This window comes from Triturus cristatus, chromosome 3_1 (assembly GCF_964204655.1).
Source record: "Triturus cristatus chromosome 3_1, aTriCri1.1, whole genome shotgun sequence".
NCBI classification, from domain to species: domain Eukaryota; kingdom Metazoa; phylum Chordata; class Amphibia; order Caudata; family Salamandridae; genus Triturus; species Triturus cristatus.
Window position 1 is genome coordinate 722,739,194 of NC_140583.1, and position 26,582 is coordinate 722,765,775.

The 26,582-nt window shown below is 40.2% G+C and overlaps 1 protein-coding gene across 3 annotated transcripts in view; it reads right to left on the reverse strand.

The window, feature by feature from the left end:
* The window catches only part of LOC146860859 (interferon regulatory factor 3-like), a 147,383-nt gene that overhangs the window by 65,565 nt on the left and 55,236 nt on the right, over positions 1 to 26,582 (reverse strand). For all 3 annotated transcript variants that reach the window (XM_085644836.1, XM_085644837.1, XM_085644835.1), the window contains 5 exons: positions 19,740 to 19,965; positions 18,789 to 18,880; positions 9,577 to 9,625; positions 6,773 to 7,030; positions 3,670 to 3,927 (listed from right to left, as the gene is read on the reverse strand). In XM_085644836.1, coding sequence (XP_085500962.1) covers positions 3,670 to 3,927; positions 6,773 to 7,030; positions 9,577 to 9,625; positions 18,789 to 18,880; positions 19,740 to 19,965 — 883 coding nt within the window. The remainder of the gene's footprint in view (positions 1 to 3,669; positions 3,928 to 6,772; positions 7,031 to 9,576; positions 9,626 to 18,788; positions 18,881 to 19,739; positions 19,966 to 26,582) is intronic.

Sequence of the window (26,582 nt, forward strand, 5' to 3'; positions counted from 1 at the left end):
GAGCTATGTGCATAAAATACATTTATGTGATCTGCGTGGTGCACATTCTTTTCAGCAGGCATATTAACCCTCTGCGCCACCTTATAGATGATTTAAAGCTACAATAGACAAAACTCCAGCTCACTCCAGCAGGAAGATGTGTCTCCAGAGATATCTTGACAAGTTTATTGTTGCTTGATATACAAAGAACTCTGCAGTTACTGCTTTAAAAACACATGGAGGCTGGAAACGAAAGTGAATGCTGTGTTGTGTTGCTGGTCTGCCGATTTTGTTATTGTGGGCTGACAGTGCAGCACTGTAAAACCGGCCCTCCAGTAACAAAACCGGCGTTCCAGTAACAAAACCAGCCCCCCACCCTTGGTTCACAGAGCTGGGCCTGGATAGGGGTGGTCTGAAAGGTGCCCCGTGCTCTGCATAGCCCGCCTTACACTTCTGGGTTCACCCCAGAGCTCTTGGCTTCCCAGGGTGCACCTGATGTGGTTGGTCAGTGAGTCTCTCTTCATGCCGCTATTGCACTGTCCAAAGCAAATACAGTTAACTCAGAATTTGCCCGTGTTAATGCTCAAATGGATTCACAGCTAATGAACCCTGAGCGCTGATTGCTTCTCATAATTTGAGCTGGGCTCTCTGTAGGTCATGCGCTAACTTAGAGATATTCCTAGTTAAATGTATAAGCTGTAAAGCGTGCACTCACATAAAACTAGGCTCATAGTCCTTTGTCAGGGAACACCTTCGTCATGAGAATCCTGTTTTAAGTGATTGTCTTTGAGTAAAGTGCAGACATTTAACTTTGAATTTCTCTATATTAGTGCATGAGCTGCAACAGCACCGCTTTGAAAGAGGGATTTTTATTCATTTTATCCGTTTAGAGTGTGTTCAGTACATTGGGGTTTATTGTGTACCAAAAGATATATAAAAGTTGTATCTTTGAACTCATGACACACAATTAGACTCCGCTAAAAATGACAACACAACGCACCTTTGCGGATACCCCAGTATTGTCCTTTCCCCAAATCGGCACATAGAGCACTGGAATATTTCATATGTCCTTTTGCAATGCATCAGTCGTTTTAACTAATTTATTCCAAAATTGTGCCTAAAATGCACTTTTGATTTAATATTTTTCAACATTTTATTGGGGTGAGGCAAACTACTATCAAAAGAACCTTACTTGAGGAAGGCTCCCTTGCTGAAATTCATATTGGGTATTACATCTTGCTTTCAGAAGTGCCAGTTTAGGACGTGGGTAGAGCTAATAGAGTAAGTGGATAGAGCCAGAGGGTGGAGCCCTGGAAAGTGGGTGTGGCCTCTGACAAACATTTGAGCACCTGGAATTCATATTTTACAAATTTAGCACTGCTGTGATCCTTGGCGGTCTTGCAGTGGTCTGAGGCCCCTAATATGCTGAGTTATGTATCAATGGGGTAACCCGGTAGACCACTGGACTCGGGTATATGTAGGTACACAAAAAGGTAGTCACAGTGGAAACATTTTTAAAGGAATAAAAGGCACACATTTGTTAGCGATTCGTACAGATTTGGGACAACACCTATTGTGTGCATGTATGATATTAATTTAATCGATTATGCAAAGATTCAGTCAAAAGGAAGATCAGCAATTCAAATAAACCAAATACATCACAATGTCAACATATTTAAATACATATCGGTGTAAGAAACGTGATAAGTGCAAGATATTTGGGATAAGTGCAGGACGTTGTGAGGGAGGAAGGTTGTGTATAATAGGAACATCCACAGTTTGTTTAAGAGCCTAACCTGCCACTTGAATGGCAACAAAACTTAAATATAACAACACAAAAATTAGAAAGCAGTTGTACAATCACTGACAATCTCCTGTGTTGATCGAAGACAGAAACAAGTCGACGTTTCGACCCCTATTATATTATTTATGTTAAGGATTGAACCAAGGTCACCACCCCTAACGCCCAGTGTGATGGCTTCAATTACCAGCCATTTTATCGATTCAGGGGGATGGTTGGAGCTTGCATCGGTTGTGTTCTTGTGTCCAAATATTTCAAAATCACCTCCAAAGCGTGTTGTTGAGGAATACTGGTGTATAATGATTTTCAGCTTTGGTCATTAATGGATCTCTGTTCACGCTGATTTATTCAGCCGTCTTCAGACTCACTTACCGAGTGTCTGAATACTACACCCTTTGGTGAGTATTTTTTCACCTTGGTTCCATGGTTACGTACTGTGATTTTAATTCCTATTTCCGTAGTATTCCTCGTCTCTTCCCCTTTTCTTTTCTCCAGGAGCACTCCTTGGCCCTCCCTCCATTTTTCCAGCCTGATTTATCCTGCTGAGGCTGGTAATTTTTAATTATTTTCGCTTTCCTAAACAAATTGTTTATTTCAGACACACCTTACTACATTACATTTTTTGATCCTTGTCCTTAGGTGTAAGCCCATTCCCTTCCCTTGGTCCTGATGAAGACCCCGACTCCAAGCAAACCAATTTGCTGGTTCTAATAGGGGTCGAAACGTCGACTTGTTTCTGTCTTCAATCAACACAGGAGATTGTCAGTGATTGTACAACTGCTTTCTAATTTTTGTGTTGTTATATTTAAGTTTTGTTGCCATTCAAGTGGCAGGTTAGGCTCTTAAACAAACTGTGGATGTTCCTATTATACACAACCTTCCTCCCTCACAACGTCCTGCACTTATCCCAAATATCTTGCACTTATCACGTTTCTTACACCGATATGTATTTAAATATGTTGACATTGTGATGTATTTGGTTTATTTGAATTGCTGATCTTCCTTTTGACTGAATCTTTGCATAATCGATTAAATTAATATCATACATGCACACAATAGGTGTTGTCCCAAATCTGTACGAATCGCTAACAAATGTGTGCCTTTTATTCCTTCAAAAATATTTCCACTGTGACTACCTTTTTGTGCCCCTAATATGCTGGCAGTGCCGCCACGACACCGGCAAGCATATTAGGGATTTTCTCACCACCACAGTTAGTTCGCCAGGAAAAGTGTGGCAGTGAGGAAACAGAGGGGGCCCTATTTGACCACCTGGTGCTTCTGTGCCAGGTGATGCACACGGGGGGCACATGGTGTCAAATCCATGCTTGGCAGGAACGTGCAATGGCGTTTCCATTGTGGTGCCTTGCTATGGCTCACGTATGAGCCTTAGCACTGAACCATCGTGGGCCAGCCGCGACAGGACTGCCTGACTGAATTCCTGTCAGCAACCGGCAGGTGGTCGCATTATGGCTTTGGCGGTGTGGCAGGGAGCGCTGGCGTGGCGGCCCGCTGCCACACCGCCAAAGTCATAACAAGGCCCTTAGTCTGACATGCAGTTCAATGGATGGCATATATTAAGCTATGCACATGGTGTCCATATTTGCTTGTATCTTTTATTAATCATTGCTTTCTAGCAGCAAAGTTATTTGTATTGTGAATAATGTCTACAACTAAAATAAACACAAGAAGACCTTATGGTAAATGGGTGGGATGAAGTCAAGTGCCCTTTCTCTATGGATAGGAGCCACCAGGGTTTCTGTGACACAAGACACTACATTTGAACACACAGACTTCGGGACACACACACCAGCACCTGCTGTTAGTTGCTGGTACAATGTAATTGCTGAAAGACTTTCCCCGTTTGCAGAAAGCAGTCCTGGCTCACTGACCTGCGATCTGCTGCTGATCCATGACTGCCGTGTGCTGCAGGGGGTTCTGTGCTAAGGACTCAGAAGGGCCGGTGTAGATGTTCCAGCCAATGTCATATAGTGCTGCCGCTGTATTTGTGCTCCTGTCCTCAGCCAGATAAAAGCTGGTCTCTTCAGGGGTGTTTCTGCTGCAGGCCGACCAGTGCGCCATCTCTCTGTCCTCAGCTGGTTGATGCCGTGTGTTGCCACTTGCAGTGCTTCTTGCAGTAGCGTTGTGCACTATAAAACAAAAAGGAGGACCATTGACGTGGCAGGAAAGACTTTTTGTTTTTTTTAGTTCAGAAAGAAAAATTTTATTAATAGTAGTAAAGGTGTCAATACAAAAGACATAACCATAAATTCATGTCAATACAGTACAGTAGGTTGCACTACACAAAACAAAATCGGACTTATGGATAAGAAATAAACAGTTAATACATAAAAATTAAATCATAGAAGAATTAAAGTTATAAATAATCTGGGAACGCATAAGGGGTTCAAGGGGGTTTCAGAACTTCCTGCTGGGATGGTTTTAGCTGGGAACATCGTTTGGCACATACATCAAGATAAAGTGTAACAGGGGACCACAGGTCCAAACGCTTCGCTGCCATCTGTATAGGATATACAAAGAAAGTGTCTAACCTATGGTTATGGCAAACAGCATACCACCATGCCTTATAAGAAATTTTTGTGAAATCCTTCCAATTAACAGTGATTTGCTGAAAGGCAGCCGCTAATAACAAATCGATAATTTTAACATTAACTGTAACATTCTTCCAGCGGGGTGAAAGACTCCCTAAGAAAACATGGGTGATGGAAAATGAAAATTTAGTATCAAAAATTAGATTAATTTGGGACCAGACTTGTTTTCAAAAACTGTCTACAAGTGGGCACAAAAATAACATATGCAATAAGTCAGCATTTGGGGAGGAGCATGACCAGCAAACATCTGAAGTAGTCGCAAATCTGTTGCTCAAAGCACTCGGAGTAAATAAAAGTCAATTATACGCAAAAAACAAAGTTTGTATTATGTTAGCTTATCTGGAGGATTTGCGCAATTTAATCCATATATTATTCCATAAAGTTACTGGCCACGAGAGTTGAAAATCTCGTTCTCATGCTTCTTCTATTTTAGATTTCTGCCTGACGATATCTTTTTTTTTACTTGTAAATACTTGTCTATAATGGAGGCTGTGGGTTTAGTTTTGAGCAGGGTAGAAAGCTGTGAAGAGGGGGTCTGGAGAGTAGGAGCATTGGATGTAACGGATAATTGAACGAACTTATCCATCACAGCCAACTTGAGTAAATTATATTAATGTATGAATGAGGCAGGTAAATTGAATAGTTGTCTGAGTGAGTGAAACGATAAAAAACTTGAATGTGAGAATAATTGGTGTATCCATACTAAACCTTTCCGTCGCCAAGTCTTCCAATAAATTGGTTTATTACGAATAACCAAATCTTTGTTGTGCCAAATTGTTGAATTCAGAAAAGTGGCAGGAAAGACTTGAACATGTTTTCCTCCTGTATAATTCATTTTTTCTGGATTTGTCAGTGTTGCATTCAGACCGTCCCAGTCTGCCATGCGGCGTCACTGGTTGTAAATGCTAAGGATGCCCTAACCTTCAACAAGCGCTTGTTTTATGGGGCATTTCTTAGAGCCCAAGACTTCTTCAGGAAACACAAAACATAACAGAAAGGCAACGCCAATAGAGCGTCTGTCAGAACAACAGGATTGTTTTTTATATTTCTGTCTATGGACTCAGCGTATCTGTAATGGAGCTTTATTTAAGTTAATGCCGCAGCCAACCTTTCATATCAACCCTCCGCTGCACCACCTAACCTATGCTTCTTTTGTCCACTGCACAAGGCAGGCTACGTATACTCTGCTTTGCAGCCAAAACGTGCCATACCTCATACTCTTAAAGATAGCGTGGGATCTCCACCCTTTTCCACGAACACTAGTCCATCTATCAACATTTACTGAGAAAACACGGTGCACTCAGTTACCCACAGCATGGCTTGTGAACCACAGAGAGCTACCTCAAAACTTGAAAGAACTTTCCATGTGTGCATCCCATTACCCATCAGCCCAAGCAAGCTCTGACACTGTACAGGATGTTGTTAGGGAACATTGTGTTGGATGCCCTGAGGTAAGACTAGTACTGACTACTAATACTAGTACTAACGTGGGTAGTTTGTCATATAGTGAGTCAACATATGGGCCTCGGGAAAGAGATACCAAATCTAATCATTGAACTTCACATGTTTGATCTCAGACAGGCACCCATCTTTTCAAGTTTACACATCCGATTGCGGTGCCAGAACCACGATTGGAACCAAAGATGATCAGCACACAGCGACCAAAACCCCTGTGAGGAGGCCAGACTCCCACAGGGGATTGCATTTCAGGCACAGAGAGGCCAAAGGATGAACGCAAGCAGTGAGGGCTATGTTGGTACAGCTGTTTGTCATATTTATTTCAGAGTGAATTTATATCATGAGTTTAAACTGCTTCGCGCCTGCTCGTCTCACTCGCCCCGGCTCTCCTCGTCTACCTCTGGCCTCATCTGTTGTTTAATCTCTTCTGGCCAAGAACAACTACCACTCAATTCCACTGGCCTCTCAACAAGTCTTTTGGTCCTTATCAAACACCAGCCGGTTTCAGAAAAAAGTACATAATAATAATGGCGACCACTGGAGATATTTCAGAAACGGACTACAGCCTATGCAGCAACATCTGGAAGTGGATTCATTTAAAATGGCACCTTAGGCAAGGAACCATTTATAGTCCAGGCCCGCGCTCCTCCTCTGGAACCTGCTCCCATTTCAGAGCACATGGAAGAATCCTTTGCTATTTTTATTATAACCTCTAAAACATTTATTGTCATTAGTATTCGATCTTGTTTCTGGTCCATGTCAAGGCAGCAGTCTTACCCAGGTTCACTCTGAAGCTGTGTGCTGTACACATTTCACTCACTCTATAATATGGAATCTTTGCTCTGGCCATGTACGAGATAACAGCTATTCCATGCAGCCTCACTCACCTAGCCACTCATTCATGCACTCATGCAGGTTGACTGACCTGCTTGATGAAGGTGATCTGTCACAGCAAAGGTGTGTGTCTGGCTCTGCCTCAGGGGCTCTTGCAGAGACGCAGCTGGAGTGCATGTGAGGTCCCCCCGGACAGTGTTTCGCTGTGTCACAGTGTGGTTGTAGTATGTCTGTGACGAGGTGTAGAAACTTGCCTCTTCTGGCTGGTTTCCGCTGCTTCTGCTCACCACTGGCACCTTTGGAGCCAATCCTCTTATGCCCTGGCAGTGCATGTTGAAGATTGTTTCCTCTATGGAAAATAGAAAGATCAGCAGAATTTGTTAGACTTGAATGTTTTTTTTTTCATTAACCAATAACATACCTTCATGCCTTCCAAAACTAAATTTTCAGTTTCTTTGGGGCTATTATTCACAGCTGTGATCTACATATGTGCACTCTCTTTTATTTGTCAACTTCTATTTATTGCTTAAAATAAATGTTTGCTCTCTTCTTTCTCATGTAAATGCTGTATTACGGCCGGGGCTAAATTTCAAATGAAACCATCCCACCTTATAAACTTCCCATCTGCCTCTGTGAAATACAGCGTGGAAGTTAAAGTTCTATATGATGTGCCTGAAGGTAGCAGTAGCTTGGGACCTGGACATCAGCACAACTGGAGAATGCTTACAATAACCATCAGCTTCGTCCTCACCATAAACATCATAGTGTGCTTACCCTCACCATTGGACCATCAAGACCCAAGAGGATACAGCATGGAGCCAATACCTCTGGATGTGATTGCTGCCCCACAGGCCAGCCAAGCTATCCGACCTTTTGAATGCGTGAAAAACTCTCTTATTCACACAAGCCTTTTACTAACAAAGATCACATGGATTGTAGGTTAATTGGTGACATAAACTAGCAAGAAACCATCTGAATGATCTTGCCCAACCCCATTCTCATTATACTAATGTGCGGCCTGACCCACACCATTTGCTGTCTCTAACTGTACCTCACAACTGTACTCTTTCCAGATTACATCATTTAATTCATAAAACTGTAATTATCAATTTACAAATACCACCTTCAAAGAGCATTACATTGGTTGCAAGATTGTTCTGCTCCATGGGTAGAGCACCTATGGAACACAACAATCTTGCGACCATAGCTGTGCGGTGCCTTACCCACTGTGGCTGACTTCTTTAGTCGGCCGTTCTTGGTAATACTCTCCCTTTGGTTGGGGGCACCAGCGGTTCATCCACTGGCCCATAGCAATCCTTTCATCTCTCCTTTAGAGTCAGCGTGCGGCAACACTCGTGGATGAATCGAATAAGCACACTTATCTGCCAGCTGCCTCAGTTAGATGCTGGGGAGGCTTGCACTACCCGGCTGCGACAGAGGAGGTTCTGGCTAAAGGAAGCACCTGCTTGCCTCTGTTGGTGGTGTCTGTCATTTCACTCCGTCATATCTGCACTGCCAAACAGGAAATACTTTGGAATGGAAGAGGACATTATTTCAACTGACCAAGCCAAGATGGTCGAGCATTTATTACATACCACATTCATGCTCCCAAACCAAGATGGCACATTCCTCCACTCACTGAAGTGATATCCTGTTTAACCACATAAATGGTGGCAAGGCTCAGTGGTGGATTAGAAATATTTTTGCCACGTTCATTGCCCCAGGCTCTTGATTTTAGTCCCACTATTTTTCAGGATTGTTTTAGATTTCCTCTGGACTCCTTGAATTCTTCTGGTCCTACGGATCCTTTATTGTAAGAATAGTCTAGTATTTGGTTCTGTGGCATTTCTTAAACCTACTAAAACAGAACCAACTGTGTTCAGATTTTTCTGAATGTAACACCTGCATGCTTTTTGTGTGATGCAGTTTTGGGTTTATGTCAGCATGATTCCTAAATTACAACTCTTCACATCGTACGAATGGGCCTGGGTGGGATTAAAAGTCAGCGTGCCTGTGTGGGATTAAAAATCAGCATACCATGGCAGCTGTGTACTCATTGTTTGGGTTTGATGAAAGGTACTGTTATCTAACAAAAGCAACGCAGGTCTGGAAAATGATTGGGAGCCAGTGTAAGTTGAGTGCAAAATCTCCATAGCTATAACATAGCATTAAGGCCCGCTCCAGCGTTAAAGGCCCGAGCCGAAGGCGAGGGCCTTTAACAAGGGAGCACGACTTTAATAGCCGGTATAGCCCAGCTACGAAGGGATATAAAGCTATTAGAACATTCTGCCACTAGAGGGCAGAATGTTCTAACAAATAAAACAAAGGCCTCAGAGAGCACGAGGGGATTGTAATCCCCTCAGACTCCCTGAAGCCTTTGTTCACAGCCACTGCTGTGAACAAAGAAACATTGGAATGTTGGAGCACCCGGCTTATAACAGCCATTATAAACCCGGAGCTACTCCATTGTTTTCAATGGAGCTCCCAACATTCCAATGTTCTAATATCTGTTATTTTTGCATTGTCGGTGGCTTGTTATTTATTAGTTTAGCAATATTTGAAAGAATGATGGTTAATGTGGCTGTGCCAGTGCAGCACGATTTGTGCAGGGTGTGAATAAACGGACAGGGTTTGCTAGTTGGAAAACGTTTTTTGATAATTTCCCATATGCGACTGTCCCCAATTCCCAGCACGTGTTTCAGTATATGACACTCTCAGCAAGATTTCCGAAATGTTGTGTTGACCCATGTTCTTAATAGTGGAGTTTTTTTTCATCTAAATATTCAATATTGTATTCAACGGTTGTCTTTTATCAAGAAACCGGAGCGGGATTATGGTGACGCTGGACAATGTGTATACTAGAAAAAGAAAGTACAGTATTCGCATGGTCCTTACCTGGTACAGGGTCCATGAGGTTCATAGATCTGACATCCTCAATCAAATCCTGCAGGGAATTTATAAACAGGGATATAACTACCAAGCAGCAGCTGTGTGGTTTTACAAGTCAAGCATATATATTTATCATAGATGCAGGAATTGGGGAGCAGATAATAGGAAATATTTTAAAATCGATGGGAATTTAATTCCTCTAACTTTCAAAGAAGTAAAGGAAGTGTTAAGTGGGAGAAATCAATAATAAAGCCCTTTTAGCTTAAACAGTTGGGAGTCTCCTACCTAAAATGAGCATGTCAGTGTGCGTGATTTAATAGAGCAGGCTCTTATGTCTGAGGTAGGGCTTGGAAACACCACTCTTGGGCAGCAAGCACTCCTGGTGTCAAGTCTAAAAATCATAGTGAAAACATGGTATTTACATGAACATTTCTTAAAAACCCCTAAAAAGTAACAGTACACTTTCCAAGACTGCTCTACAGAAATGTTGATTTTAAAATGCCCCCTTCAAGCACTTTCTTTTCCCTACTTCCATTGATCAGTTTGTCTTTACCTGCCAGGGAGCACAGTTCGATTGTTCCTATGGAATGAGGCGTTGCTGCCATAAGCATTTCGACTGCCAGGAAATATCCGAAGGACTGCTCTCCTTGATGTTAGCCTCTGTGCCACATGGTTGTGGCTCCTCCTCCAAGGCGGAGGAGCATCGCCCCACTCCTTTTTAGCAGTGAAATAAAGAAAAAATAAAATGATAATAACTGGATTTTATTATCATTTTATTTGTTCCTGCTGCAGCAGCTTTGCAGGGCTGGGTGGGGCTGCAATGACGACAGGAGCAGGGGGAGTGGTGAGCACACTTTGTAAGTGCGCATGAATGTTTGGCTAGACGTCTCGGGCCGGCCAAACATTCATGCACATTTTGCATGTTCAAAACAAATGGATGAACCTCGGCACTCAAATCAATTCAATATTTTTTGAGTAATCTTTTTCTATGCATGTAACTTTGAACATAGCAGCAAACAAAAAGAGGTTTTTACTTGCTGTACAGTTTAATACACATATGGAACATACAACTTTGACCATATATTTGAAAGTAATGGCATTGTATTCCAAAATTGTAAGACTTGATACAATGATCCTCCCATCAGACGTCAAACCAGCAGCCGACACGTGTTTCGTTGTAAATAACTTTTTCAAGGCTTCAATATGTAGTAGATGAGTCCCAAAAAGTATTCCATAGAAATTCAGGTCTTCTAGTAGAAATGATAAGTCCCTATTTGAACTTGTATTCTGGTCCGGAACAAAATTATGCCCCAACGTGGTTTGCTGACCAAATCGGAACTGTCCGGGTACGCAGCGGATTGCGCACTGTTAGGGGCATATCACAGCCCTACGCCTTTTGCCTACCAAAGTATGACTAATATTGGATCAATTTGAAAACGTTGGGGCATAATCTTGTTCCGGACCAGAATACAAGTTCAAATAGAGACTTATCATTTCTACTAGAAGATCTGAATTTCTATGGAATAGAACCTAGACCTGTCAAAAGGGTCTTTTTTGACAGGTCAAATTGCAAGTTTTTACACTGCTCTAGTCAGGCTAAAATAGTGGGCATGAAGCTCTATTTGCACTGCCACTGTAGTGGATGGTACAATAGGTGCAGCAGTTCACTAGTGACATTTAACTTCCAGGTCCTGGATACATTTTGTACCATATACTAGGGACTTATAGACATGATAAATATGCAAAATAGGAGTAGGCCAATTCAATAATGTTAAGAGGGAGAGCACAGACAATTTACTACTGGTTAGCAGAGGTAAAATGCAGCCATAGAAAAACAGATAGGACAAAATGCTATGGGTGCATCACACAAAAGGTGATCATTTCCTACACATACCCCCTCATAGCCTACCTATCTGGTACACTAAAAGCAATTGTTTTTTTTTAAGCAAGGGAGGTAAAGGGCTGTTGATGACGTGTACTATTGATGTAGTTTGAAGGCAGAGGATATATGCTTCATTAAATGCCTTATTTACAAGATGAATTGCATAGAGGTTTTACATCGTTATGTGTTCTTGATCAGTTTAATTTTCCAGATATTAGTGAAGTGTTGATATTATTCTGTTTTTGTTGAGATTTTATGGGTCAATTTTCTTGAAATATATTAATAACATCGATAATAATATAATTACTATTACCATTTGTACCAAAGCCCTTTTATCTGCATACATTTCATACATGGCCTCATCTGAGTTTCACTTTCAGCTGCTTTACTTTAATGATTGCAAGAGTGGAAAGAACATGCTCTTTCCATAAAAGAACAATGCTCTTTAATTAATCCATTAAGATATGGGATAAATACCTGTACTGAATGGTCTAGCACTAGCAGTCAAACCTATAATTAAGGATGACATTATAATAGGAGATTTCTTTCTTCTTGACTAAGAAAGGGATCGTCTTTAAGCACTAAACAGCATGCATGTTCACAAACCATGGTTGAAAACAGCGTGCCACAGTTATATTCCCTTCAATAAAATCACCTTTTTATGAAGAAAAAAAATAAATTTTAATTTACACTACTGTCTGATCTGATTTAAATTTAGGCTGTATTTCAGAATTCCTTTCGAGCAAATCAAAAGCAAAATAAGATTTAATAGATGAACAGGACATATATCTAAGTGACTAAACTGTATATTAGAACATTGGAATGTTGGGAGCTCCATTGAAGACAATGGAGTGCTCCCTGCTTCTACGGGCCGGTAAAGGCCCGCAGCGCAACATTCCAATGTTTTACAAAGGCCTCTCGGAGCTCGAGGGGATTTAATTCGAGAAGCCTTTGTTTTATTTGTTAGAACACTCTGCCCTCTAGTGGCAGAATGTTCTAATAGCCTTATAGCCCTTCGTAGCAGGGCTATACGACTATTAAAGTCCCGTTCCCTTGTTGAAGTCCCTCGCCTTTGGCTCGGGCCTTTAACGCGGGAGAGGGCCTTTAATAGCTGGTATAGCCAGCTACGGCGGGCTATAAGGCTATAGTATTTAATGACTGGGTCTTAGTTTCTCCGAGCAGCATTGGCAACTAGCAATTACATTTTTTTTTAATAGAATGTTTAATTTTTTGTTTAGAAGACAATTTTCTTTACAGTTTGGGATACTGACTATCTTGCATTGGGAAATATTGAAGTCATCGCCAATATACAGACCACTGATACAATATTGAGATAAACAATATCGTTTGACACAAATATCTTTTAACAAAATATTGTGTCTTCATACTTATAATAAGTACAAAAATATTGGATATAAAATATTGTTTAACACTAATATCATCAAAAAATTTACAAAAATATAGTTTTTTATAACATATAGTGATGTAATTTAAGATGTCATCAGTGATGTCATCAGTGATGTCACTGACCATGTCATGAGTGATGTAATATGTGACGTCATCAGCAGTGCAGTGCGGTGGCGCGAGTTATAGTTAGCTGAACTAACTATAACAGGGGAATTTCTAGGGTTTTGTACGAGGGAAATGTCCAGCTAACTATACCGCCCCCGAAACCTATGGTTTTTTCAGTGATATATATATATATATATATATACACATATATTAATATAATGTATACTATAATAATAATAAATAATTCTATTGTTATAATATATTAATCAATTAAATAATGAAATTATTTATATTGCACATATCGTTAAGTGTTTATATTTTAAAGTATACATTTATATACAGTGTTAATTATTAGTGGACTTTATGTAATTTTCATTATATTACTGTTATATACCAAATTATTTATGATTTACTACTTTAATCTATATATATTAGAAAAAAACTATATTTTTGTAAGTTTTTTGGATAATATTCACATTTTATATATATACATTTATATACATACAATTATTAAAAATATATATTTCACATTCTAATCTTATTTTGTTAAATGTTTTAAATGTACTACTATTAAAAACATATATATATATATATATATATATATATATATATATATATATATATATTTTTTTTTTTTATATATTTTAATGAAACTTAACAAATATTAACAATTCAATTATAATATATTAAATAAACTACCAGCTAAATAAAATATAAAAAAACGAAAAACCAAAATACATAATTACAAAATAATTATAAAAATAAAAAAGTAAAATATTTATTTTATAAAATTTAGAAAAAGAAAAAAAATAAAGTAAAAAATATATGCCAGCAATAATATGAAAAGTATTGGAGACTTGGAATATTAGAAATACTAATCCCAAACCAGTTTATGCAGCAGAAGTGAAACTGTTGGATTTTGGAGGGGTTACATTTACTATTCCCACTACAAAAAGCGCAACAGTCGGAAAAATATTGGACTTTGGATGGGTTAGATTGGCAAATCCCGCTCAAGTTTATGCAACAGCAGGGAAAGTGTTGGAATTCAGAAGTGTTAAATTTACTATTCCCACTCTAATCTAACAGTAGGTAAAGTGTTAAATTTTGGAGGGGTTACATTTATTATTCCCACTTCAGTCAGCGTAACAGTTGCGAAAGTGTTGGACTTCAGAGGGGTTACATCTGCTATTCAAACGTCAAACAGCACAAAACTAGGAAAGGTGTTGGCTTTGGAGGGGCTGTATTCACTATTCCCACTCCAAACAGTGCAGTGTACTCTAAACATTGGACTTCGGAGGCGTAAAATTTACTATTACCACTCCAGTCTGTGCAACAGTGGGGAAACCGTTGGACTTAGGAGGGGTGAAATTTACAATTCCTACTAGAGTCTAAGCAATAGTAGGGAAAGTACTTCATTTCAAACACATTACATATTTGAATAACCGTATTATTTAGAAAAAATATGAAACTCTTAATATAAAGGTTATATAACAAAACAAACATATATATACATTAAAGAATAAGACACAATTTAGAAATGTACATAATATTCAATTAAATAATTATCAACTAAAAATCATCATTTACTATTTTGATACTAATTATTTAATATTTTAACAATAATTGTAATAATTATTTACTATTTTTAAAAAGAAATTATTAAAATAATTATTTAATCATTACTCAATTAGCTTCTTATATTTACTCCTACAATCCTAGCACCCACACCTAAAATAAAACTAAAATAAATAAGTATAGTATAACTAAATAATTGATAATCAATTATATAATTAACAATGAATGATTATTTGTTAATTATTTAATTAACTTTTCATCCTATGCCGCTATAAACCCAGCAGCCCACACCTAGAATATAACAAAAATATATAAGCATTACACAATTTACATAATAATAAATTGAATAATTAATGCTAAATGAATAATTGGTAATTAATTACTACTTTATTAGCTCCCCACCCTATAACCCTACAAACCTAGAAACCCACACCTAAAATATAACAAAAATAAATTAGTATTACATACTTTACATAATTGATATAAGCCACATATTTAATTAAAATGATCAATTAATAATTAAATGGTTCCCACCCTACCCTGCTACACATACAACAACCTGCTATGACACTTTAAATTACTATTAACAATTTAAAAAAAATCAAAATCACTTAGAATTCCCAACTGAATTAAAACAATTAGTAACAATTATACAAACAGTAGTAACAGATAAAATTAGTATATGAACTAAAACACATTAAAATAATTATAAAACAATACTTTTTGCAGCTATACTACTGAAAGCGATATAAAAAACATTCATATTCTGAAAAATAATATTACTGACCTACAAATACGATATTCTTGCCAGCAATATTTTTATATCATGACATTTTCGTATCTTGATATTTCCGATATTTGTGTCACCTGATATTTGCAACTCAATAATTTATCCAAACACCTCACTATACAAGAGCGAGAGAAAGAAGCTATTTCTAAGATGACCATCGTAATCTTCATTTGCATAAATGGTCCAAAAACAATGGCAATCACAGTTCTCATTCTAAAACTAACCATCTGTCTTTGTACTCTTTAGCTGAATTCTACACTTTATAGACTACACTTTATGATTCATCAATACTTATGTCCTTTTTATTAAATGGGTGTTATTGAAATGTACAAATGCTGTACCCATGGGGCCCTAAGAAAGTTAACTTTCGCCTTTTAGAGATGTGTTTATTGTAACATAGAAGTTAAAGTGTTTTCTATCTCCAAATAAATCAAGCTTTTGGCTTGCGTTTAACTATTTAGAGAGAGCAAGCTGATAAAATGCATGTTTGAAGTTAACATTATGAGAAAATATTTTGTGAACATAATATTATAGCCCCTTTCCACCAGTGTCACAGAGCTGATTAATTTAAGGTATTAAACTTTCCTCAACCTAGCTTACCCACTCTGAACAGGAGGTGACAGCTCCTCACCTTGGCTGACTACTTTTCTTTTCTGCTTTGCTCTTTCTGCGTCCTGCTCTCACTTCAATAAATTAAAGAATGTTAGTTTTTGTGCCCCTTCTCACTGTAAATTGATCTAATTGGTGTTTACCATCATTACATCTTTTCCTTCATGCTTTGAGACTTCTTGGACTTCCCAACTGATCCTTGTGAATATTAACTAGTTAAGAAAAAACATTTTCTAGCTACTTTCAACTCCTGAATCATTTGGGAAAAATGTACAAGGCTGCCGTCTGCTCACTGGATGTAGGTACTCAAAAACCTGAGGTTTTTTCAGATAATTAGGAATCTGAAGCCTTAATAGATTTACACATAAGTCGAGCATCTGATTTGGTTTCTACAGATTTGTAAGACTGGTATCCCCTCTGAGCACCACAAGAGATGTAATCATCCTTAACTTCAGGAAATGCCTGCCCAATAATCTCAACCATGTATTTCTAACAGTTCTGACCTTCCACCCATTCGGGTATGCCAAAATAGCACTCACATGGTATGCTTGCTTTTACTGAGATCTGGCTTCGTTTTATGTATTTCATTGCACTGATATCCAATGCAATGATTCATAATTCATTCTAAATTCCAGATTTCCATAAAGGTCAATTTACATTTATCATGGGCCCCACTTGATTATTCAGTCTTTTGCCAGAGAAGGGAGAATGATGGCAAGTCACAGTGGCGACTAGAAAGAAGCATTCTTCCTTCCTATGCACATCTGTGACAGAAAGAAATGCCCTATATGACTGGGATATGCACTGTTAAAATAACTCTTATCTCAAGCACCAATTTGTGTTTTGTAGTCAGGAAAAAATTATGGACTATGAAATATTTAACTTCAGCAATCGCTAATATTCTGGGAAACTTTTAAAGTCACTATTAAGGGCAAAATAGCCTCTTTTAAAAAAAAAATCTTTATTTAGGTTTTATTCAGGGCAAAATAACCTCATTTAGCTTCAGAGAAGGAAGAAACAAATGATAAAATGTAATTACCAACATTGAAATTAGCAAAAACTAGCAGACAGTTAACATCTACACATGTAGTTTCAAGTGTTCCACGTTATGTTTTGTATAGCTAACGTCTATTAGTGATGAAACTTCAGGGTGATATTTACCAGCCGCAGTACGTGCAGGTAACAGTGGTGGGGGGGGGAATTTCAACAGACAATGACGATGGAAAATTACCAACCAGCCCCACTGTTCTTACCTGCACAGGCCGCTGCTGATAATTACATAATGTAGAATTACAGGCAGCCGACGCAGGAAGATAGTCATCACATTGCCAGGAATCACCAGCACCCTGCTTGGACAACACGCAAGCAGAAAATCATGGGGAACAGATAGAATACGACTCACCTTTTCCAAACATGAAACAGTAACCTAGGCACACATAATAGTAGGTAAACAGTATGTAGGTAAGTACAAGAACTACAGTGTAGTAGCCATAAATGAGAGAAATATCTTCAGATGTGTAGAATATTGTTCTGTCCTTTAATTTTTCTTTAGTTTAGAGCCAATGAACAGAAGAAAACCAGCCGACACATGTTTCGTCGCATTTGGAAAATTATTCCGCAACTTCCTCAGGGCTGTATATAAAGGATGAATGAATGTCTTGGTCATCGCTCAGTTATAAGAGTTATAAGTCACTAATGTTTATTAAGTAATCTTATAGGCATTATCCTGCGGAGATTTTATTTTCCTTTAACTTAATTATTTTCTGTTCTGTATCCCTTCTATTGTTCAATATATTGAATAAATCCACAAAAATGCTCTGTTAAGGAACGGATAAGTCCACAACCCGGAACACAGTGATCGGCCGTGAGGGTTCCCTGGCTTACACGCCGAAACTCTCCCACGTCTTTAGAATTATCTGTTCCTTAACAGAGTCTCCCTCACAGCGCCCCGCTACGCAGGCTATAGATACCCTTTTCGTCCATTATTGAATCCTGCACATTAGTGACTTATAACTCTGCTCCACTAATCCAGATCTTTGATAGAATGTGCCGGATGTTCCTTTTCACGGCATGTCTGATACCTATAGAGCAACCCAAGTCTACTTGAGTGTTTAGCCCAGCCGGGTTGGAATTATCACCAGCTGAGTGACGACCAAGACATTCATCCTTTATATACAGCCCTGAGGAAGTCGCGGAATAATTTTCCAAATGCGACGAATCACCTGTCGGCTGGTTTTCTTTTGTTCGTTGGCTCTAAACTAAAGAAAAATTAAAGGACAGAACAATATTCTACACATCTGAAGATATTTCTCTCATTTATGTCTACTACACTGTAGTTCTTGTACTTACCTACATACTGTTTACCCTGTAGGTAAATGTGGTTGTCAGTGCTGGAAGGTAGTATTGTTTGGTAGCTAGGAATTTTAAATGTGTGTAATGATTGCATCTCAAAACATAGAACTGTAAAATCAATTACAGTGCTCTTACATAATTAAACCCAAAATATATTTTCAGAAGCACTAGCCTATCCAGATATCTACTTTCGCACTGTCCTGTCCGCCACTGGATTCCGGCACCCATTGTAAAAAACACTCAAACTATAATTCAGTTGGATATCTCCAAAAATGTCCATGGTCTAATCAACAAATGAAATGTAATTGAAATCTCAGCCAGTTGCCTATGAATTTATCAGCCCTGCTCTGACTAAGACAACAATAATCAAAAGGCATTTGAAGCCATGCAGTTACCAGCATAACACAGCAGAAGATGCAAGATGAATCTTCTTTTATCAGCACTGAAAGTTATTACTGTGCGGAACACTATCACAAATGGGTAATTCAAGGTCTATACCTGGGCCGGAATTGTTTGTGTGAGGCGAGAACAGCAGTTCTTCTCATTATTCTGTCCTCTCTGATCACCTCTGGTGATTCTGCCAAAATGATCTGAAAAAGTAATTGAGAACAGCAGATTAACTTGAAAAGATAGTCTTTAGTATTTCAGACAAACGCAACATTTACCCCGCTTCCATATTGGAATGAAGAGATCTTTGTTTTCACCAAAAGGGCCAGGCTGAATACTAATTAGAAATGCTTAACCTAATTTACTTCTCATTAACTTGCATACACTTTACACTCAGAACAATTTAAAATATATCTAGCATTGAAGGCCATTGAAAGTACCCCATCATCACCAGGCTTTACACTCATCACTGTACTGTACAATCATCATGCCCTTGCATCGTGTTATACCCTATCAGCATTGTACTGCACCTTTGGTATGTGTGTTTTTTTAGTAGTGCTCTCTCAGGAGGTGTGATCTGTCAGGCAGATATAGCATGTCAGAGCATTGAGGTCTGAACTGATCATAAGGTGTGGCATGATATATACAGTTATCAGAGAATGCGATCTACTCAGGAAGTGTGGTTTTTACAAGTGGTGTGGTCTAATGCAGAGGTGTGATTTGTCTTGTGGTGTATGTCTTAACCAGGATTTGTGACTTTGCCATGAAACCTATTTGATCTGGAAGTATGGTGTGAACAGATGACAGACCAATCTGGTGGTTTCTTCTGTTGTGGTCTTTCAGTGAAGCAGTGGTCTAAGGATGCACTCTGGATACGTGATGTGGAACTTTTAGTTTATTCATGTGGTTAGGTTTGTCTGGCCTGGCTGAGGTTGTGCTAGGTGAGATTTAGGACTTTCAGTTTACCACTGATTGACTTGCACTCAATCATCATTGTCGCATTCATCTATAGCGGATGCATCCCTCAACAGAGGCATTGCAAAAGACCCTGGATGCCCTTACCTCGGTCAGGAGCAGTTGATTGATCTGCAGTTGCTTGAGGATTATCTATGAGGTTGATCTTGAACTCCTTATGGGGATCTTGAGATCTTCTGGATGAGTCATGGATGTTTGTAAAGACCTTCTGTCCCTCTATGGTGATGCTCTTTAAGGCATTGTAAAAGTTGGTTTTCCATCTGGCTGGGTCAAAAACTGCTTCACTGTACTTTCCACTTTGTATTGCCCAAGACTTAAAAGAAATTAAATAGGTAAATAAAGACTAGATAAAAGAGTTAACATAGAACTTTGGTGTGTATGAAATCTGTTTAATCAAGAAAAAAGTGAGAAGATACTCTTTCAAATGTTTTATTGTTATATACTTGTGAAACTAAAATATTTCCCCAAGGATTTATGGGATAAGATTTGTTCGGGGCTCTTGAGTAACATAACAAAGGTCTTTATCACAGAAGGAGACAGTCACATGCAATTCCCACATAAATGATAGATACAAAATCACTAACAATTCCAAAGGATCAGAGAAAGACAAAGTAAATTAGAATCATGGAAGAAATGCTGCATAAATTAAATGGAAAAACACTGAATCCTACAATTGGGTACAGAAAAATGCAGAGAATCATTCAACATTCAGTAAATAACACAGTGAATCTTTGAAGAGGGCAATAGAAATTGTCTTATTCCTGGAAATGTCAACCAAAAATGCGCTGAACCCTAACATTTTCCAAGAAAAAAGTATAAAGGCTTATCCACAAAGCCCCTTCATCTCGATGACACATCCTCCTCACAATGGGTGAACTGTAAACAACAAAGTAAAATGTCTGGGAACCGCAAGGATGCAAGTAGCCGCACCATCACCCAGGAAACCATCACCTGTTAAACCCTCAGCTTCCTTTTTTTTTTATAGCTAAAGGGTTCAATTGATCAGAGAGATCTCAGATACATGCTGCTTTCTATTTATTTGATGTGGGTTCCTTGTGCTTTCTTGTGCCCTCTATTCACACCTGGAGTCTATGCTACGGGGTATGCTACTGGATTTAAAGACAGAGTTTCTCTCAAGACTCAGAGGTAATATGTGAAATACACCCTTATTTACAATATGAGACAGGACAAGAAAGAGTGGAATCACACATGGCTGTTGCCTTAACATGTTTCTCAGCATTTGATTCCTCCACTTACTGCTGTACACATTCAGGAAACAAGAAAGGATTCAGTATAATTGAACTTCTACACATGCTTTGCAGACATGTTGTGTATACCTTTGGATCTGCGGTGTAGTGGTTCAGTCTGCATTGTGGTGACTATTTAAACAGAGTTGGAATCCAGATCCGTGCTTCCCAACTGTTGTTGCTGTGCCAGCTTCAGAAAAAGGATGCTGAAATCTCTGCCCTTCCTAACATTCAGCTTCCAGGATTCTTAAATGCTAGTCTGAAGAAAAACAGGTTTTGTTTTTCTGCTACCGGATGCAGAAATCCTTTGGTGCCGATCACGATCCGGTAAAAAATATCCCCGTGCGACTCGTATCCGGTCTTTTTACCGTACGAATCGTACAAGTGCCGTACGAACTGGCAATCACGATTCGCATGGTAAAAAGTCCATACGAACCGCATTGGGAATCATTCCCCACACGTCCTCGGGTCGGAAAATGTGTCCGACACGTCCTCGGACGATTTACCGTACAAACGTGAAAGGTGAAGTCCGACCGAGGAATCACGATCCATCCCGTGCGTCCGAGGTTACAACCGGATGGAAAAAATCACCGTCCGCACCGAACTCCCATAGCAACCATGGAGACGTGCCCGCATACGCGCCCCCAGCCCCCGTAGGTACGCGCCGACCCCCCCCCCAGCCCCCGTAGGTACGCGCCGACCCCCCCCAGCCCCCGTAGGTACGCGCCGACCCCCCCCCCAGCCCCCGTAGGTACGCGCCGACCCCCCCCCAGCCCCCGTAGGTACGCGCCGACCCCCCCCAGCCCCCGTAGGTACGCGCCGACCCCCCCCCCAGCCCCCGTAGGTACGCGCCGAACCCCCCTGTATGTACACCCGTGTACGTGTCGAACCCCCCGTGTACGTTCGAGTCGAACCCCCCCGTGTACGTTCGAGTCAAACCCCCCGTGTACGTTCGAGTCGAACCCCCCCGTGTACGTTCGAGTCGTACCCCCCGTGTATGTACGGTGCGTACCCCCGTGTACGTTCGAGTCGTACCCCCACCCGTGTATGTACGGTGCGTACCCCCGTGTACGTTCGAGTCGAACCCCCCCGTGTACGTTCGAGTCAAACCCCCCGTGTACGTTCGAGTCGAACCCCCCCGTGTACGTTTGAGTCGAACCCCCGTGTACGTTCGAGTCGTACCCCCACCCGTGTATGTACGGTGCGTACCCCCGTGTACGTTCGAGTCGAACCCCCCCGTGTACGTTCGAGTCAAACCCCCCGTGTACGTTCGAGTCGAACCCCCCCGTGTACGTTCGAGTCGAACCCCCGTGTACGTTCGAGTCGTACCCCCACCCGTGTATGTACGGTGCGTACCCCCAGCGCATAGCGCTGGGGGTACGCACCGTACATACACGGGTGGGGGTACGACTCGAACGTACACAGGTACATACACGGGTGGGGGTACGACTCGAACGTACACAGGTACATACACGGGTGGGGGTACGACTCGAACGTACACGGGGGGTACGCACCGTACATACACGGGGGGTACGCACCGTACATACACGGGTGGGGGTACGTCTCGAACGTACACGGGGGGTTCGACACGTACACGGGTGTACATACAGGGGGGTTCGGCGCGTACCTACGGGGGCTGGGGAGGGGGTCGGCGCGTACCTACGGGGGCTGGGGGGGGTCGGCGCCTACCTACGGGGGCTGGGGGGGGGTCGGCGCGTACCTACGGGGGCTGGGGGGGGGTCGGCGTGTACCTACGGGGGCGGGGGGGGGAGTACGGTGCGTACCGGGCCACCTACTCTGGTCGATTCGCGCCGTACTTCGCTTTTGCGGCACTTTTTGGGTGCCGTGAAAATATTGCCGTCCGGACTGCTGTCGGTTCGAATCGTAATTCCTGGGTCGTGAAACGCTGCCTGAAAGCGTCCCGACGTCACGTCGCAGCATTCCCGGATCACATTCGTATGTATATTTTCGTCGGTCGGTGTTTTTTACGATTCGGACGGAAATGGTGTTTCCGTGCGAATCGTAATTCCATGTTTGTAAAGTTTTACGACCGGGTACGAGTCGGACGGGGAAAACGCTCCGACCGACGGTTCGTACCCGGTTTTTACCGGATCGTAATCGGCACCTTTGTGTTTATCAGCTGACCCATTGATATAAACACAGTAGTATATGTTCTTCACCCTTTTGTGATTCTATTCAGTTTGCTCCTCCATTCTTAACTTCTCTTGACTATTGATGACGATAGCGCTGATTAGTATCAATTCTATGATTGCAGCTGCAAGCCTTCATGAAAAACGAAATAGTATACTCAGTGATTACCTTCAACCTTCCAAATATTTCTGTGTATTATATCAACAACATGGGAGAGATGATACAAAGTACAACTAACAAAACTGCTAGGTCTAAGAATTCTCTTTTACCAATATGACTCTATCTAGATACATCTATCATCATCAAGGTAATGTATGAAACATTCACGAGTACCTGCAACTGTCCTCCTCAAAAAGAGAACCACCCGATATCTGTATCACAGAAACAATGCTAATCAACCAGCAATAGCAGTAAATGAAATATTAACACCATAGTATATTTAGCAAGTGCACTTACAGCATAAAAACCTGATTAATATCATGCTTTAGAAGGACAAAAAACCCAGTACAACATCAGTGAAAAATGCAGCCAATTGTCCATAGATACTATTCCCGTTATCAAAGAAATGAGAATGAAATATACACAAAGAGATACAATTTAACTAAACATAATGATAGGTAAAAAAAGATTACCCAAACAATATAAATAAATGTCAAAGCCCAAAATGTGTAATGGGTAAGAACACACAAAAACATCAAATGTGCATACTTGTCCCCTAAAACATGCATCCCAAAATGTGGCCAAATATCCCAAATCTACAAGGTGCTCTTCCAATCTAATTTATCTTTAACACCTTTCAATAATAAATCATATAAGACCCCAGTGTGATTCGAGCAGAACGAAACAAAACAGAAGCCCAAAGACCACTTATTTAATATTTTTCCAACAAGATTATTATTAGTCCCTTCTGTATGATATCAATCTTCAAAATCCAATGACCAGAACAGTCTTTCCAAAACTTATACATGCATACCCATGATTAGGTAGTTACGTCTTGCTTATAAGAGAAAATAGCTTAATCTGTCAGTGGTCCACAGTTATCCCGAAAAGATTCAATCCTAACTACAGGGCTCTCGAGCTCACAAGTGACAATTTACGGCATCCTTCAAAAACACGTCAAAGTAAAGGGAGGGCATCTCGTTTATCCACTTTAAATAAATGAAAGGAACCAATCACAGAACACTATACAAAGTAAATTCATTTTTTGTGAAACACTGTCACTGATTTAAACCACATGGCTGTAATCTCAAAAACCAATGACAGCGTATATACGTCCTATGTAAGAAACATTAGTTGGAACATTTGACCTTCAATACAAATTATAAGCAAATATCAACTACTAATAATGTACAAACTTAAACATATTTTTCCACTGCTTGGCTGAAAGTGAAGGAAAATCCAAGATCACAAAGTACAATTAAACTACAAGAATAAAAAGCCTAAAGAGGACTCAAACCTCCAACATTCTAGAGGAAACCCACTGCACTAATCATCATTGATTATAAGCTGGTCACCCACATGTCCTATAGGCTTTCACAAATGCGGGTCTTGCATATGCTGCAAATATGGAATGGGCAAATGTACACACTTTCAAGATTTTTCAAAAACGAAAATGTTGTCCATTTCAACTTTTATGAACTGTAATTCACACTACTGTGTCACATTAAATGTTGTGTCTGCAACATGATCTAAATGATGAAAGGACTCGATGGAAAGAACATCTATGAGTTATAATCAACTGGGATGAATTATAACTAAAGATTTTTAGGTACACCATGAGAGCAAAGATTTTTACAGCAGAAAACTTGTAGGTAGTCAACAAATCAAAACTGATAGAAGAGAGGGGGAAAATATTCAAAGTCTGAGGAAATTTGAAACTAAGTGGATAGACGTGGCAATGTGTTAAGTGTTCATTATGGACTCGATATAGATAGGGAACTACACATATTTCTGTTGGATTGATCATTTGAGTTGCCCTTTTATTTTTCTTTAGTTCGGCTAACAAATTTAAGGGTATTCACTAAACGTTATAGTGAGTAACATATAATATAATTACAATCCTAATATGAGATACAACATAATCTGTCCATTATAGACAGGGATTGTTTCTTAATGTAACTTGATAGTGTACAGTATACAGTGTATTACACAATCAGATAGAGAACAGAATATGCTTTTCTGTTATACACGGGGAAGGATTGTCACGGAATGTGTCACTCTACTTTACCATACGATGTTGTGTCTTAATGGATATGTATTTTCTGAATCTGTAAAAAGGATTGTAAAGTGTAAATTCAACATTGTACTAATTTATGTCATATACATATATCTATCTATCTATCTATCTATCTCTCTCTCTCTCTCTCTCTCTCTCTCTCTCTCTCTCTATATATATATATATATATATGAAATCCAACAACCATTAAGAATAAAAATGGCCTTTGACACAGCTCGGATCTCAATCTGTATATTTATTCACCAGTCGTGATGGAAACACAGCGTGTTCAGTTTCAGTGCTATTGCGTGCCTCGACAGATGCTTTTCAGCTTCTAGCTTTCCTCAGTGCCAGTAAATTAGCACGGTTATCAGCTGGGGCTCATTGGGTGGATGCAGATATACGCTCCCACTGAGGCAAACATCCAACCCCCTCTGTTGTTAAAGTCACAGTATGCAACTGAAACTGACGCCGCGCCGATGGTTGCTGCCAGCCTGTATGTCAATCCCTAACGCAAGGGCAGCTAAGTAACTGACCTTCAGGCACATATTAATGCCCCAACTCAAGTTGGCTTTTGGGCTTGCGTGTCATGGCTGTAGCAGTTCGGTGCAGAATGATGATCCTTCCAGCAGGTAATTGCTGCCTCCTCTCTGCCCAATGTGCGAATCACCAAGTATCCAGCTGGCGGGGCTACAAGTTGTATTCCTCATACACCATCCACTCTTGGCAGCAAGACGCGTTACTCCAGAACGAGAGGGTGTGTCGTGAGGTCAGCGCCATCAAGCTGACTAAACATGGAGTCCAACACCCATTAAGAATAAAAACGGGCTCTGACACCGCTCGGATCTCAATCTATATATTTATTCACCATATATGATGGAAACACAGTGTGTTCAGTTTCAGTGCTATTGCGTGCCTCGGCTGACGCGTTTTAGCTTCTAGCTTCCGTCAGTACCAGGAAATTAGCACAGTCATCAGCTGGGACTCATTGGGTGGTTGCAGATATACGCTCCCCCTGGAGCAAACATCCAACCCCCCTCCGTTGTTAAAGTCACAGTGTGCATCTGAAACTGATGCCGCACCGATGGTTGCTGCCAGCCTGTACGTCAATACCTAACGCAAAGGCAGCTAAGTAACTGACCTTCAGGCACATATTAATATGTGTGTGTGTTTTTATATCACTCCATAGATTGGGAGGAAAGGGTGGTGGTCTGGCTACGTTACATAGACAACCTCTTCATCTTATGGAGCGGGTCAGAACAAAGTGCAAGAGACTTCATAACAAGCATCAATGGAAATAATCTCAATTTACACTTC